This window comes from Hylobates moloch, unplaced genomic scaffold, assembly GCF_009828535.3.
Source record: "Hylobates moloch isolate HMO894 unplaced genomic scaffold, HMol_V3 SCAFFOLD_3, whole genome shotgun sequence".
Classification (NCBI taxonomy): domain Eukaryota; kingdom Metazoa; phylum Chordata; class Mammalia; order Primates; family Hylobatidae; genus Hylobates; species Hylobates moloch.
The window spans coordinates 137,388,737-137,403,355 of record NW_026652278.1 but is presented as its reverse complement, the minus strand read 5'-3'; the positions used below and the strand labels follow the sequence as shown (position 1 = coordinate 137,403,355).

Sequence of the window (14,619 nt, the reverse complement as noted above, 5' to 3'; positions counted from 1 at the left end):
GGCACTTCACATGGTGAAAGCAAGAGCAAGACAGTGAGCAAGGTAGGAGGTGCTACACACTTTTAAACAACCAGATCTCATGAGAACTAACTATCATGAAAATAAAACCAAAGGGATGGTGCTAAACAATTCACGAAGGATCCACCCCCGCGATCCAGTCACCTCCCCCACCAGGCTCCACCACCGACATTGGAGATTACAACTCAATATGAGATATGGGTGGGGACACAGATCCAAATCATAGCACGTGGTCTCAGACTAGAGAGAATTAACTGGACAATTTCAGTGGCTAGTATTATCCGGCTCAAATAGTCGGATGCCTCTATCTTCACTATAGTGTACTGTGCCTAATAAACAAAGCTGCATGTTCATGTCAGCTGCTAGACCATAACTACTAAATGTTTGATTTGGGCATGTTAAGATCCTTAGTCTGTGAAGGTCTAGTTGTAAAGGGGAAAGTATAGTCAGAAGAGAGGAAAGAGCCCCTCGCTCACCAATCCACCACCACTTTCTTTCTACCTACCCTTCCCTAGGCTCCTAATGTCTCTTTCTTTCTTTCTAAAAGTTTTCTCAGTTATGTATCTTGACATTCATGCTTATAATGTCATATTCTTTGGAGACTATATACCCTGACCATTTTGTTGAAATTTAGATATGTCCAGAATTCCCTATACCACCTCTTTATATTTGTTGCTTAGGATTTGTTGATCAGTCTCACTCATTAAATATTGGTTTGACATCATTTTATTCTTGAAGAATAAACTTTTCACTAACTGTTTAAGATATCACTATATACTGACCACAGGACAAAAGATGAAGATAGCCTGGAGGTTTAGGTTGACAGTAATCTTTTTTTTTTAAATGATATTACCATTAATACAAGTTCAGAAGAAGGGAGTTGTCAAAGTATAATTTTCGAAAAGTTAAAAACATGACTTTCTTATACATACAGAATGAACACATGTCAAACATTTATTTAACTGAATAATGAGGAAACCATCAGGATGGTAAAGCTAGTTCTGGAGAGATTATAAAAATGGGGGTTACCCAGGCCATTAGAAAAGCATACTGAAATAAGTATGCTAAATTAGAGACAAAACTGGCCAATGCCTACAGGGCAATAAAACCATAATTATTGTGGTTATTTTTTCTACTAGACAGAAATCATTTCCATCACTACTGAACAAAACTCTGTAAGTTAACATATATTTTTATAGTCTGAGTCTTAACCAATAGTAAATAGAAGTTAAACAAAGGTGGTTAAGTAAACTTTGCATTGGCTGATAGATAATACTCCATGATGACATTAAAGAGACATGCTGTCCTCTTGTTGCCTCATTTCCAAGTTTTGGTCAGTTGTTAATAAGTGAGATTAACCTATAAATGTGGAGCCTTAAATTTATCTGGGTGAGTGTATGTCTAAGAGAAAGCTCAGAACCCTGCCCTAAGAGGAACAGTGGAGGAACTGAGGACTTTTGTCCTAGAGAAAACTTACTGTAGGGGCTAAAATGCTAACTTCAGCATTACTCTTAAAATATAACCCTGAGGAAATAGCTGAAGAAGGCATAGATTTTATTTACACCATTCAGGAGCATCATTTAAAAGGCCATCACCAGGAAAGAGGGTGGGGCTTGCCCTAAATTGCTTCAAGGGGAAGACAGAGCAGTGTTGGTAGTGGTTTGGGAGCAGTGTAAGAAAGAGCTTTCTCCTCATGAGAAAGCTTCAGCCAGGCCACTGTTTGCCTGAAGAGCAAGGGTGTCTTCTCTCTGGGAGATTCTCTGGCAAAGGCACAGCCATCACAGTTCCCATTCTTATATAATGCTGTACTTCATAAAATTGTTGTGAGGATTACATAAAATAACACAAAGTCCTTAATACGGTATGCAGCATAAGTACTGCATAAATGTTAGCTTTTATTATTTTAATAATAATTGTGATGACTTTCCCAAAACTTAATTATGGTGCTCTTGTCAGAATGAATGCATCATGGCTGACTCATTTCCTAATGCAACTGAAAAGTAGGTTTCAGCATTATATAAGGACGTGAGGGAGACAGAGAGAGGGGTTCACACTTTAGATGAGGACTAGACCAGGGTATCTCTAAGATCCCTTTCAAAACTGATATTCTTTCTTCTGTGAAAACTGAATTAATGCAGTATCCTGGAGACAAATCTAAAAAGTCAATTTCAGTATCTGTGTGATCTTTGTAGTTGTTGCAGCAAAACCTCTTGATAACATTTTCTATTTCAAAAATTTCATAACTTCACTTTAGTTTTGCCTTTTTTTGCAAGTCCTATTGCTGAGAGAGAAGCACATTCACAGTTTTGTTGTCTTGTTGTTATTTGGGGCTTTTTGTTTGTATTTTGATGCAACTAAATCTGTATCTGAGATTTAACACTCTTTCTTTCCTCTAAAGTCATTGAAATACATTCACCTAGTCATTCACCTCTGAGGTGTAAATGGATTTTCTGAAAGTTTTTTCAGGAGACAATGAAAGCCAGTCAGTTTGTGACTTGACTTCTTCAGGTGTTGCAATCAGAAAGCTTTATACACCATCCCAATGGCAAGGATGCTAAAACTATGTCTTGACCTTGAATCTGCAAGGAAGAGGTAACATCTTTTGCTAGAAGTGCTTATCTCCTACCACTTTGGTTTTATCCATTTTGAGGAGAATTTACTTAGGAAAGAGAAAAGAGAAATAATTAAATTGAGCTGCATATACTCAAAAGAAAATAACATGTTTATTTAATTTTCTAGTTTTCAGTGATTGTTGCTGATGCAGTTTAAATGTTTAGCTCACCCTTTTTACCACTGATATTTGCAAAAACTTGACTCTAAAAAAATGTATCTGCCATATGACATGAAGGCTTACTTCTCAATTTGTTTTATGTCATCAAAAAGACATACTGAGCCCGAAACTCCTCTCAGATTTACTCTTAAAATACAACCCTGAGGAAATAGCTTAACAATGCAAAGATTTTATTTACACCATTCAAGAGCACAGGCTCTGGAGCCAAGGGGAAGTTCAATTCCTGGCATTGCCTCTTCCTACTTCACTCAGTCTCTCTGAGGCTCAGCATTCTTACCTAGTAGATGGGATAATATAATACTACTACCTATGTCAGAGAGTTGTTGTGAGGATTACATAAAATAACATACCTAAAGTCCTGGGTACAATATCCAACATAATTACTACATAAATGTTAGTTTTTATTATTTTAATAATAATCGTGATGACTTTTCTAAAACTTATAGTGCTCTTCTCAAAGTGAATACCTCCTGGCTGACTCACTTCCTAATACAACTGAAAAGTAGGTTTCAGCATTATATAGTGATTCACTCTTAATGAACTTGAACAGCTATTCTTGAGAAAATAAGAAGGAATATTAAATCCAGAATTAGAAAATACTTCCTATTTGCTAGGAAACTTTTACTATTTTGGGAACAAATGTTGTAAGTCCTTGGAAGAGCTGCAAAGAAACTATCATGTGTCGTTGACTATCCATTAGAAGTATTCAGGGAGGAAAACCTGTGGATAACAACACTTTTCTATCTCACCGATTTTCTTTAATATCATTATGTTGAATTCTTTTTCAGGCATTTCATAAATTTCCTTCTCCTTTGGATCTGTTACCAGAGAATTATTGTGTTCCTTTGAAGGTGTCATGTTTTCTTGCTTTTTCATATTTTTTGTCCTTACTGCACATCTGACCTAACAGTTGCTTCTTCCGATTTTATGGATTGGCTTTAGTAGGGAAAGAATTTTTCCTATAGATATATCTATAGTGTTGGTTTGGTAGGTTGCCTTGGCTTTGCTTCTGGATGGGCACAGTATTGTAGTCACTGTATTTCTTAAGCTGTAATCAGCTCAGTGATGTCTGTTGTGGTTGTTAGTGGAGGCTGTGGTGAGGCATTTTTAGGGATAAGGACTCCAGACAGTCCAGTCCATGGACCCCAGAGGTGGTGGTGGAGTGCAGTGTGGACCTATCCTTAGGCCCGGGATGGTTTGCATAGGTTCCGTCAGTAGTGGGCAGAGTGAGTCCTGACACTGTGCATGGGTGCTGGCAGCAGCAGTGGTAGAAGAGGAACAGCTTCTCCTAAGGCCCACCGATGATGCAAACAGGCGTCAGCAGCAGTAGGTGGGGCAGATTAATTCCCAGGCCCTGGAATGTTGTCCACAGGCACGGGTGGCTGCAGTGGCAGGTGAGAGAAGTCTCTCCTCAGGCCTCCCAATAGTCCACACAAGCACCAGTGGTGATAAGGAAGTGTGGGTCAATCCTGAGGCCCCCAGACAACATGAACATTAGCAACACACAGGGAGGCCCATCCTCAGGCCCCCACATGGTGCACATGGGTGCTGGTGGGAGGGATGGATTAATACCCAGGTTCTCAGATGACCTGTGCAGCTGGCAGTAGCAGGTAAGCCAGGCCTAGTCTTAGTCCCCTAGAGGGTGTATGTTGGTGCTGGTAGTGGAGGCAACAGGCAGGGTGGGCTTCTCTTGAAGCCTCCCAATGGTGTGCACAGGCGCCAGTGGCAGCAAGCAGGTTGGGTCATTCCCTAGGCCCCCGTATGATGTGCAGAGGTGCCAGTGCACTGGTAGCAGGTGGGGCTGGCCTGACCTTTGGTCTGCAAATGGTGCCTGCAGATGCCAGTGGATGGGACATGTCAGTCTCCAGACCCATGATGTGCACGTGTGCCAGTGCAGGCAGAGTGGGCCTATTCTCAGGCCCCCCAGTGGTGCACATGGGTGCTAGATGTAGTGGCACAGGGGTGGGGGCTATCAATCCTCAGGCCCCTGGACAATGCGCACAGGTAGTTGTGGCGGCACTGGTTGCAGCCATTATATCATTCTATATTGAACCTTGTTTATAGATCAGTGTCCTCTACTGGATTATAAGCTGTTTAAGCATAGGGAACATGTACTTACTCTTGAATCACTTGGATGAGCCCAGTACCCAGTATATAAGTGGCTGTTTAATTATACGTTTAAACAAATCTGCTTAAAATTGAATGCCTCTCATATAGACTGAGTCAGCCAGATATTTTCATTTTCATGTGACCCTGTAAAGTTTGGAATTCCTCCTAAAGTCTGAACTTAGTACAAGTCATTGAAGGACAGTAGCCCTTCTGAGTTATCAATTATTTGTCATTTAGCACATTTGCCTCTCCTAAATGTGTTAATGAGAATGTGTTTCATACATACCAATGGAGTTGATAGACCACAATACCTGTTTAATAAGTAGGATTTAAAGTGATTCTTAGATTAAAATATTGCATTCTCTTTGGCCAATTGCAAAAGTGTGCACAATAAAAAACATTCATTCTATTATTTAATAATAAAACAAGTCTGTCTGTGGATATTCACATGTGTATATCCCCAAGAAAGTCATGGTAGCATTGTTCATTTAAGGTAAGCCAGTCCGTCTTGGGCCACATGCAAAACAATTGAGTGACTGTTATGACACAGGGACTTTCATGTAAATACCAAAAGGACTTTTTTTCTTCCAAAAGTAATGAAGTAATCCCAGATCTGGATCTTGGACACTGTCTGGGTATAGTACCTCTGTCTATCTGTCTCTCTCTCTCTCTCTCTTTTTCTGTGTGTGTGTGTGTGTGTGTGTGTGTGTGTGTGTGTGTGTGTCTGTCTGTCTGTCTCTCTCTTTTCTCTCTTAGGCACACACAACCTCAGATTCTCTGAAATTTTAAAATTCCAAGTAGAATTCATTAATAAAAATCTGAAATGTTTTTTCTTGTATAAATCATAATGAAATGTTGAGAGATAAAGGAAAAACTAAGACGAGCAAATAATCATCTGCTGCTCCAAAACTGAAGCCTGTCATTACAACTCCCAACTCAAACACTTAGTTTTAAAGATTTGCCTTCAAGAAACCTAAAAGCTGGTATTCTGCCTCACTGGCAACAGCCTCAAACTGTTCCCTGTCATCGAAGAAAACAAATCTTTTGCTCATTTCTGCCTAGGGGAGGCAGAGGGACCGAGGTGGTCCTATGTGGCTGAATTAGATGAAAGACTTGCCTTCCACCATGGAGACATGAAGTCTAATCAAGTGAAATGAGTTTTGAGATCCCAGCTCATTTCCTAGGGGAGATCAGTTCACATTACAAAATCACGACATCTCATTCATCACAACTGATGTGGTCTTTGCTCAGGAGAGGACCCCAACTGGGACTAAACCACCTGTCTTCTCTCAAAAAGGGGCATTTTATCCAAGTTAGAGTTGAAAGCCTTGGAGTGAGGAAGCTTGCCAGCCACCAGCTTCTATCTGTGTGATCCATGTGCAGTGTGGAAGGAAATTTAGGTTTACAAAAGGAAAGATGAACCTAAGGCAGATTGGTGGTTGCACTTTCAGGATGCCAAATACAAATAATTGTAATAGAGATGTTATTTTGGAAGAGAAAGCTAAGATTGGGACTCTCCCCTCTTTATCTCCTAGATTTTATTAAACAGCAGTGAGAAGATAAGCACTCCTATGCCTCAGAGTTTAAAATGGCAAAGAAAGTGTCCTGCTTTCCAGGCTGATAAATGATCATCCTCTCTTTTATTTCTTTCAGGGCATCGTTATAACACCCCTGCTCCTGCTGCTTTTTGTGAGTATTTTGATGTTGTCTTTAATATCTTTTATTAAAAGCTATCTACAACTCTTTAAGAAAGGTCATTAGAACAAAAATGAAATTTGAATTATTTTGCACCATATTTTGAATTGTTATTCCAGTTTAGCTGTACCACATAATAATATTCAGATACAAAGAAGCTTCATAATTTCATGATCCAAGAACAGCATCAGGACCCAGTCATTAAGCCTCCAGCTCCTGGCTAAATCATTATATTACAGATAAATGACCCCATGACACAGGTTACAAAAACTGCACTGCTCTTTATTTTCTCATTAGTAAAACTAAAGTGATTGATAGTGACCCAGTGTTTGATAGTGTTTAACAGAAAGAGCCCTAGGACCAGGGGATCAGAGGAAGCTTGGGTTCCAAGGCTGGTACTGATGATAACTAGCTTCCTCACCTGGGGGAAGGCTGCCTCAATTTTTTTCATCTGTAGAATGGGAAGTAACACTTCCTCCATTCTATTGCCGAGATAGTGAAAGGTGCTTTAAAAATTAAAAATATAAATCAATACAGGCTTCTAGTTAACTAAACAAAAACTGTTCTGAAAACAAGAAATGCTAATTAGCTGTCTTATTTCTTTTGGCTCTAAGCATATGAGAAATTAGATGAAAGATTATAATAGAAATTAATGTTACCTCATGCTGAGCAAAGCATATGTAATCATGAATGATACCTAAAATATTTTATGAACCGTGCATCTTTTCATACACACATCTTCTAAATATAAATCACTCTGCTTATCACTGAAATGTAGTGGAGATGTGTTTCTGGGAATGTAATGTAGCTGTTTGACTAACACTGTTTATCAGTGAATTAAAACTATGGGGAAAATTTATTTAATTATAGTGTAATTACCCAAGTGGGAATTCAATTAGAGTAATAGAATGAGGGACTTCATTTCTTACCCGCTGAGTAGGAAATAGGGAGGGATAGATATACTCCTAAACAGTTGGATTCCACATCTTTCATGAAAGACATTACCTTCAAGTAATAAACCTCACCCTTACCCTCCCTTTTGAAATGCTGGCTCCATTCTGACAAGGTAAGAAGAGTCAAATAATCAGATCACTTTCCTCAGCATAACAAACTTCATTGACATGGACTTCACCAACGCAGAATTTTCATTTAGTCAAATTGAAACTAAAGAGACTATTTGCATTAATTTGGAAGAAAAGACTTATTATGTAACTACCTGCCACTAGATGTGAGAAACTGGAATCATCCGTTAGTTTATTTCCAAGACCTGGGATCACAGGACAGTTTCCCACATGCAGCCCTTGGTGGGCACAGGATGCAGGCCTGTCTGAGTCCCCCACTTGCAGTAGGTCAAGGGACTACTATAGAGCTCAGCATCTGGTAAGTGCACAATAAATGGCTGCATCACCTAGGTTTTCTTCATTATGGAAGGGTGACATCTCTTTCTCATGTAACTCATTTAAGAAGAGCAGGGGAGATGTTACAGCCACAATTAGGTGGCTGAGGCCTAGGGTGTAACACTTTGGAGTGTCTCAGAGGCTGGAATCTCTGAGGCCCTTTTATGACTTGTGATTAAAGAACCAAAAAGTTAGCAATGCAGGCTCTTTTTTGGTTCCATATGAAATTTAAAGTAGTTTTTTCCAATTCTGTGAGGAAAGTCATTGGTAGCTTGATGGAGATGGCATTGAATCTATAAATTACCTTGGGCAGTATGGCCATTTTCATGGTACTGATTTTTCCTATCCATGAGCATGGAATCTTCTTCCATTTGTTTGTATCCTTTTTTGTTTCTTTGAGCAGTGGTTTGTAGTTCTCCTTGAAGAGGTCTTTCACATCCCTTGTAAGTTGGATTCCTAGGTATTTTATTCTCTTCGAAGCAGTTGTGAATGGGAGTTCACTCATGATTTGGCTCTCTGTTTGTCTGTTATTGGTGTATAAGAATGCTTGTGATTTTTGCACATTGATTTTGTAACCTGAGACTTTGCTGAAGTTGCTTATCAGCTTAAGGAGATTTTGGGCTGAGACGATGGGGTTTTCTAGATATACAATCATGTCATCTGCAAACAGGGACAATTTGACTTCCTCTTTTCCTGATTGAATACCCTTTATTTCTTTCTCCTGCCTGATTGCCCTGGCCAGAACTTCCAACACTATGTTGAATAGGAGTGGTGAGAGAGGGCATCCCTGTCTTGTGCCAGTTTTCAAAGAGAATGCTTCCAGTTTTTGCCATATGGAACCAAAAAAGAGCCCACATTGCCAAGTCAATCCTAAGCCAAAAGAACAAAGCTGAAGCCATCACGCTACCTGACTTCAAAATACACTACAAGGCTACAGTAACCAAAACAGCATGGTACTGGTAACAAAACAGAGAGATAGACCAATGGAACAGAACAGAGCCCTCAGAAATAATACCACACATCTACAACCATCTGATCTTTGACAAACCTGACTAAAACAAGAAATGGGGAAATGATTCCTTATTTAATAAATGGTGCCAGGAAAACTGGCTAGCCATATGTAGAAAGCTGAAACTGGATCCCTTCCTTACACCTTATACAAAAATTAAATCAAGATGGATTAGAGACTTAAATGTTAGACCTAAAACCATAAAAACTCTAGAAGAAAACCTAGGCAATACCATTCAGGACATAGGCATGGGCAAGGACTTCATGTCTAAAACACCAAAAGCAATGGCAACAAAAGCCAAAATTGACAAACGGGATCTAATTAAACTAAGGAGCTTCTGCACAGCAAAAGAAACTACCATCAGAGTGAACAGGCAACCTACAGAATGGGAGAAAATTTTTGCAATCTACTCGTCTGACAAAGGGCTAATATCCAGAATCTACAAAGAACTCAAGCAAATTTACAAGAAAAAAACAAACAACCCCATCAACAAGTGGGCAAAGGATATGAACAGACACTTCTCAAAAGAAGACATTTATGCAGCCAATAGACACATGAAAAAATGCTCATCATCACTGGCCATCAGAGAAATGCAAATCAAAACCACAATAAGATACCATCTCACACCAGTTAGAATGGCCATCATTAAAAAGTCAGGAAACAACAGGTGCTGGAGAGGATGTGGAGAAATAGGAACACTTTTACACTGTTGGTGGGACTGTAAACTAGTTCAACCATTGTGGAAGACAGTGTGGTGATTCCTCAGGGATCTAAAATTAGAAATACCATTTGACCCAGCCATCCCATTACTGGGTATATACCCAAAGGATTATAAATCATGCTGCTGTAGAGACACATGCACACGTATGTTTATTGTGGCACCATTCACAATAGCAAAGACTTGGAACCAAGCCAAATGTCCAACAATGATAGACTAGATTAAGAAAATGTGGCACATATACACCATGGAATACTATGCAGCCATAAAAAATGATGAGTTCATGTCCTTTGTAGGGACATGGATGAAGCTGGAAACCATCATTCTCAGCAAACTATCGCAAGGACAAAAAACCAAACACTGCATGTTCTCACTCATAGGTGGGAATTGAACAGTGAAAACACTTGGACACAGGAAGGGGAACATCACACACCAGGGCCTGTTGTGGGGTGGGGGGAGGGGGGAGGGATAGAATTAGGAAATATACCTAATGTAAATGACGAGTTAATGGGTGCAGCACACCAACATGGCACATGTATACATATGTAACAAACCTGCACATTGTACACATGTACCCTAGAACTTAAAGTATAATTAAAAAAAAAGAACCAAAGAGTAATTTTCTTCCCCTCCTTTCCATATCTGTGCAGTAACATGCTGATAAAAATTATGGCATCACTTTATTACAAGCTTTCCCCTACTCACAGACCCATAGGCTCATGAGCTTTAGTTGTAAAGTTCAACATTCTAAAATTATAGAGCTACAAGAATAATGAAAGACTTGCCAAGACCCTCAATATAAAAGTTAAATGCTTCCCTTCAGAGTCAATGGAGCTATCCCAGTAGGTTCAGTGGCATTATCATACACATCATTAGATATTTACGGTATTATGACTTTACATCATATGCATAGCATATAACACTTTTTCTTTGTTTAGGTTGTCATGCATTTTACAAACAATGGAAATGTCTTACACATTTGGGTTACCAGGCCTCGTTTACTGAGCAAGTAATGAGCAAGTAACTGAGCAAGAACTTATTTGCTGAGCAAGTAACTGAGCAAGAACCTGAATGACTTAAAATGTGAACAAAGGCCAGGTGTGGTGGCTCACACCTATAATCCCAGCACTTTGATAGGCAAAGGTGTGAGGATCACTTGAGCCCAGGAGTTCAAGACCATCCTGGGCAACATACAGAGATCCCATCTCTTGAAAATGTATATATATGAAGACATTCCATAAAAGGTGTCCTGTTTTTCTCAATGTCCCTGTTGTGAGTTGAATTGTTTCCCCTGAAAAGCTATGTTGAGGTTTTGACTCCAAGTATATCAGAATGTGGTCTTATTTGGAAATAAGGTAATTGCAAAAGTAATTAGTTAAGATGAGGACATACTGGAATAGGGTGGGCCCTGAATCAAATACAATTGATGTCCTTATAAGAACAAGAAGAGAAGGTAGAGACACACAGGTGGAACTCTATGTGATGATGGAGGCAGAGATTAAAGTGATACATCCACAAGCCAAGAAATACCAAAGATTGCTGGAAAACATTGGAATATAAAGGAGATGAAGTATTCTCTCCTATAGATTTCATAGGGAACATGGCTCTGCTTGATTTCGGATTTAGAGCTTCTAGAACCATGAGGCAATATATTTCTGTTGTTTTAAGTTGCCCAGTTTTGGGGCTTTGTTATGGAAGTACAAGAAACAAATACAACTCCTGGAAATAGTATTGTCTTATTTTATCATATCATAAAATGGAAATTTCTGGGTATTCAGGCATAGGAGCTAATGAAGGCCATTTTTGCTGATGGAATATCAGCTGTATTCCTAACCTTTTCTCAGAATATTTCCTTCACTTTCTTGCTCCAACCAAAACCTGTCCTCTGATTCATGTTTCTGCCACAGTCTTGAAATGGGGGAAAGTGTCTTCCTTGTACCTCATTGCCAATTCCAGATCATTTGCCATGCTTTCTCCATAAAATGCACTGGTTTCTTTGAAGGTTGTGCCAACACAGCTATACCACCTGCTATTCCTCTTTGTTGTAATTATCAATAGAACCCCAGGCCACTATCAGTCCAAAAATATGTTAGCATCTTCCCATTGTTTTCTTTTTAACAGTATACTTTAAAAATTCTTGGTATTTTCAGTATTCACATAGTTGGTCCTTCCAATACCCTGGTCTCTAAATTCTTGACCTGTTCTCCGGCAAGCTTGCCCTCCACTTTATCTCAGCCAACTATTCCAGGTCCTTCACTTTGTTACTGCCCATAACTGCATCCCTCAATAATCCAGTTTTCAAATGTCCTCTCTGACTAACAGCTCCTATCTTATGATTTATTCCCAAAATCAAAAGTTCTTCACTGGAATGGCCAATTCATTTACTTTATCAGCTTTATGATCCAGAACTATACCCACCCTACTCTCACCCCATGCCCTCACATCCCATCTTACCCAGCCTAGGCCTCATGGGTCCATCATTATAATTCCTTTATTACATACACCATCAACAGTCTTGCTCATCTCTCCTGCTTCATATTTGCCTGGCAAAGTACTAACCCTGCTGAACTCTTAACTCTACACCTTCCTGCATATGTACCTGAACATGCTGGAGCAAACACACTACCATGCTGACTGGTCTCATTTGAAATTCATGACAACTAAATGTAAGTGAGCCTGGCAATTCTACGCCTTTCCTTTAATTAATTCACTCTTCCACTCTCTAGAGGATCATTTCACACCCTCTCCTTGCCTCTCAAATCTCCAGTGCCTCTTTTTTCATATCAAGTATTGCCAAAAGGAAATTGGCTGATGAGGAAATAAGCAATCAGAGAAATTTTGCGTGATCCCACCCACCTGCATCTGTAGCCATATTCTTCGCCTTTTCTCCTGTTTCTATAGATAAACTGTCTTTTCTCCCCTCTAAAGGAAGTTCTTTGAGTTATATGTCATTTCTTATGTCCTACTTAATGATATGATTCATACAGATATTCCTTTTTCTCCTATATTATCACATTTTCTCTCTCTGCTGGATTATTTCTATTAGCATATAAGCATTCTGTAATATTACACATCTTAAAATTAAACCTCACCTTATCCTACCTGCACTCCATTTCTGTGCTCCCTTTTTATAGCAGAATTCCTCAAAAAAGTTATTTAAACTTATTCATTACTCATTCAATAATATGTACTGAATTATTTCTACATGCCAGACACCGTCCCAGGTGTGGGAATATAACAATAAGTAAAACAGATATGTCTTTGCTTTCGAAACAGCATTTTGAGAATACTAGTGGAAAGAAACAACCAACAGATAAGTAGAAATATAGTGTGTGAGATGGGTGATAAGTGCTGAAGGCAAAAATAAAATAATGTAGAGGAATAGGAAGTACTAGATTGGGATAGGAGAGAGGGTTGCTATTTTAAATAGGATGGTTAAGTTCAGATTCACTGAGAAAATGATATTTGAGCAAAGGTCTGGAAGAGATAAGAGAGTGAGCCTTCTGGGGCTAGAGTGTTCCAGGTAGAAGGAATACTAAGTGCAAAGGTCCTGAGAGTATACCCAGTGTCCTTAAGAAACACCAAGGTGGCCAGTGTGACTGGAATACAGTGAACAAAGGAGAGAGTAGATAAAGATGATGTCAGAGACAGAGCAGGGGACAAATGATTTAGGACTTTAAAGTCCTTTGTAAGGACTTTGAATTTTAATTTGACAGAGACAGGAAACCATTAAATGGGTTTTGATAAAAGGAATGCATGTTCTGCTGTACTTTTTTAAAGGATGATTCTGGATGCTGGATTGAGAACAGATTGTAAGGGGACCATGGTGGAGGCAGGAAGACCAGTTAAAAAGCTAATGATATTATGGCAAGTGATCCTGTTAACTTGGACCAGAGTGGTTGAGTAAATCTGATAGGAGGTAGTTGTAAGTAGAACTGGAAAGTAGAACTGAGAGATTGAATGAAGGTTTTTTGGGAAAGAGAAGAGTCAAAGATGACTCCAGTCCTGAGCAACTGGAAGTGTAGAGTTGCCATTTACTAAGATAGGGAAGATTTTAGGGTTGAGCAGTTTGAAGGAACTCATAAGGATAATTCAGCTTGGGAGATACTTGGATTCCACTGACTTTCAGACATCTAAGTAGAGACATCAGGTAAGCAATGGACTATATGAGTCTGGAATTCAGGAAAGAGATCTTAATTAGAGATATATATTTGGGAGACGTCAGCATCTAGATGGGTTTTAAATTAGACTGGAAGAAAGTGATAATAGGCCGGGCGCGGTGGCTCACGCTTGTAATCCCAGCACTTTGGGAGGCCGAGGCGGGTGGATCACGAGGTCAGAAGATCGAGACCACGGTGAAACCCCGTCTCTACTAAAAATACAAAAAAAAAATTAGCCGGGCGTGGTGGCGGGCGCCTGTAGTCCCAGCTACTCGAAGGGGCTGAGGCAGGAGAATGGCGTGAACCCGGGAGGCGGAGCTTGTAGTGAGCCGAGATTGTGCCACTGCACTCCAGCCTGGGCGACAGAACGAGACTCTGTCTCAAAAAAAAAAAAGAAAGTGATAATAAAGAATGAAAGATATCAGAGGATCAAGTGCTAGGACATTGCAATAGTAAGAGATTCACAAAGTAGACCAAGGAATGGCTAGTTTGCTCAGGAGGAACACTGAGAAATTTTGGTGTCCTAGAAGTTTAGCAGAGAATGTGTTTCAAAAAGGGGAAAGTGATCAACTACTTCAGTTGCTGCTAATAGTTCAAATAAAATGAAGTTTCAGAATTGACCATTGGTTTTAAGAAGACAGAGGTCATTGAGGACCTTAACAAGAGCTATTTCATCAAAGTTAGGTAGTTGAAAGCCTGATTGGATGGGTTGAGGAAAGAAT

General features: G+C 39.5%; 1 protein-coding gene across 3 annotated transcripts in view; it reads left to right on the top strand.

Moving 5' to 3' along the window:
• The window catches only part of SLC10A7 (solute carrier family 10 member 7), a 255,687-nt gene that overhangs the window by 179,576 nt on the left and 61,492 nt on the right, over window positions 1-14,619 (top strand). For all 3 annotated transcript variants that reach the window (XM_058436796.1, XM_032147967.2, XM_032147962.2), the window contains exon 6: window positions 6,572-6,607. In XM_058436796.1, coding sequence (XP_058292779.1) covers window positions 6,572-6,607 — 36 coding nt within the window. The remainder of the gene's footprint in view (window positions 1-6,571; window positions 6,608-14,619) is intronic.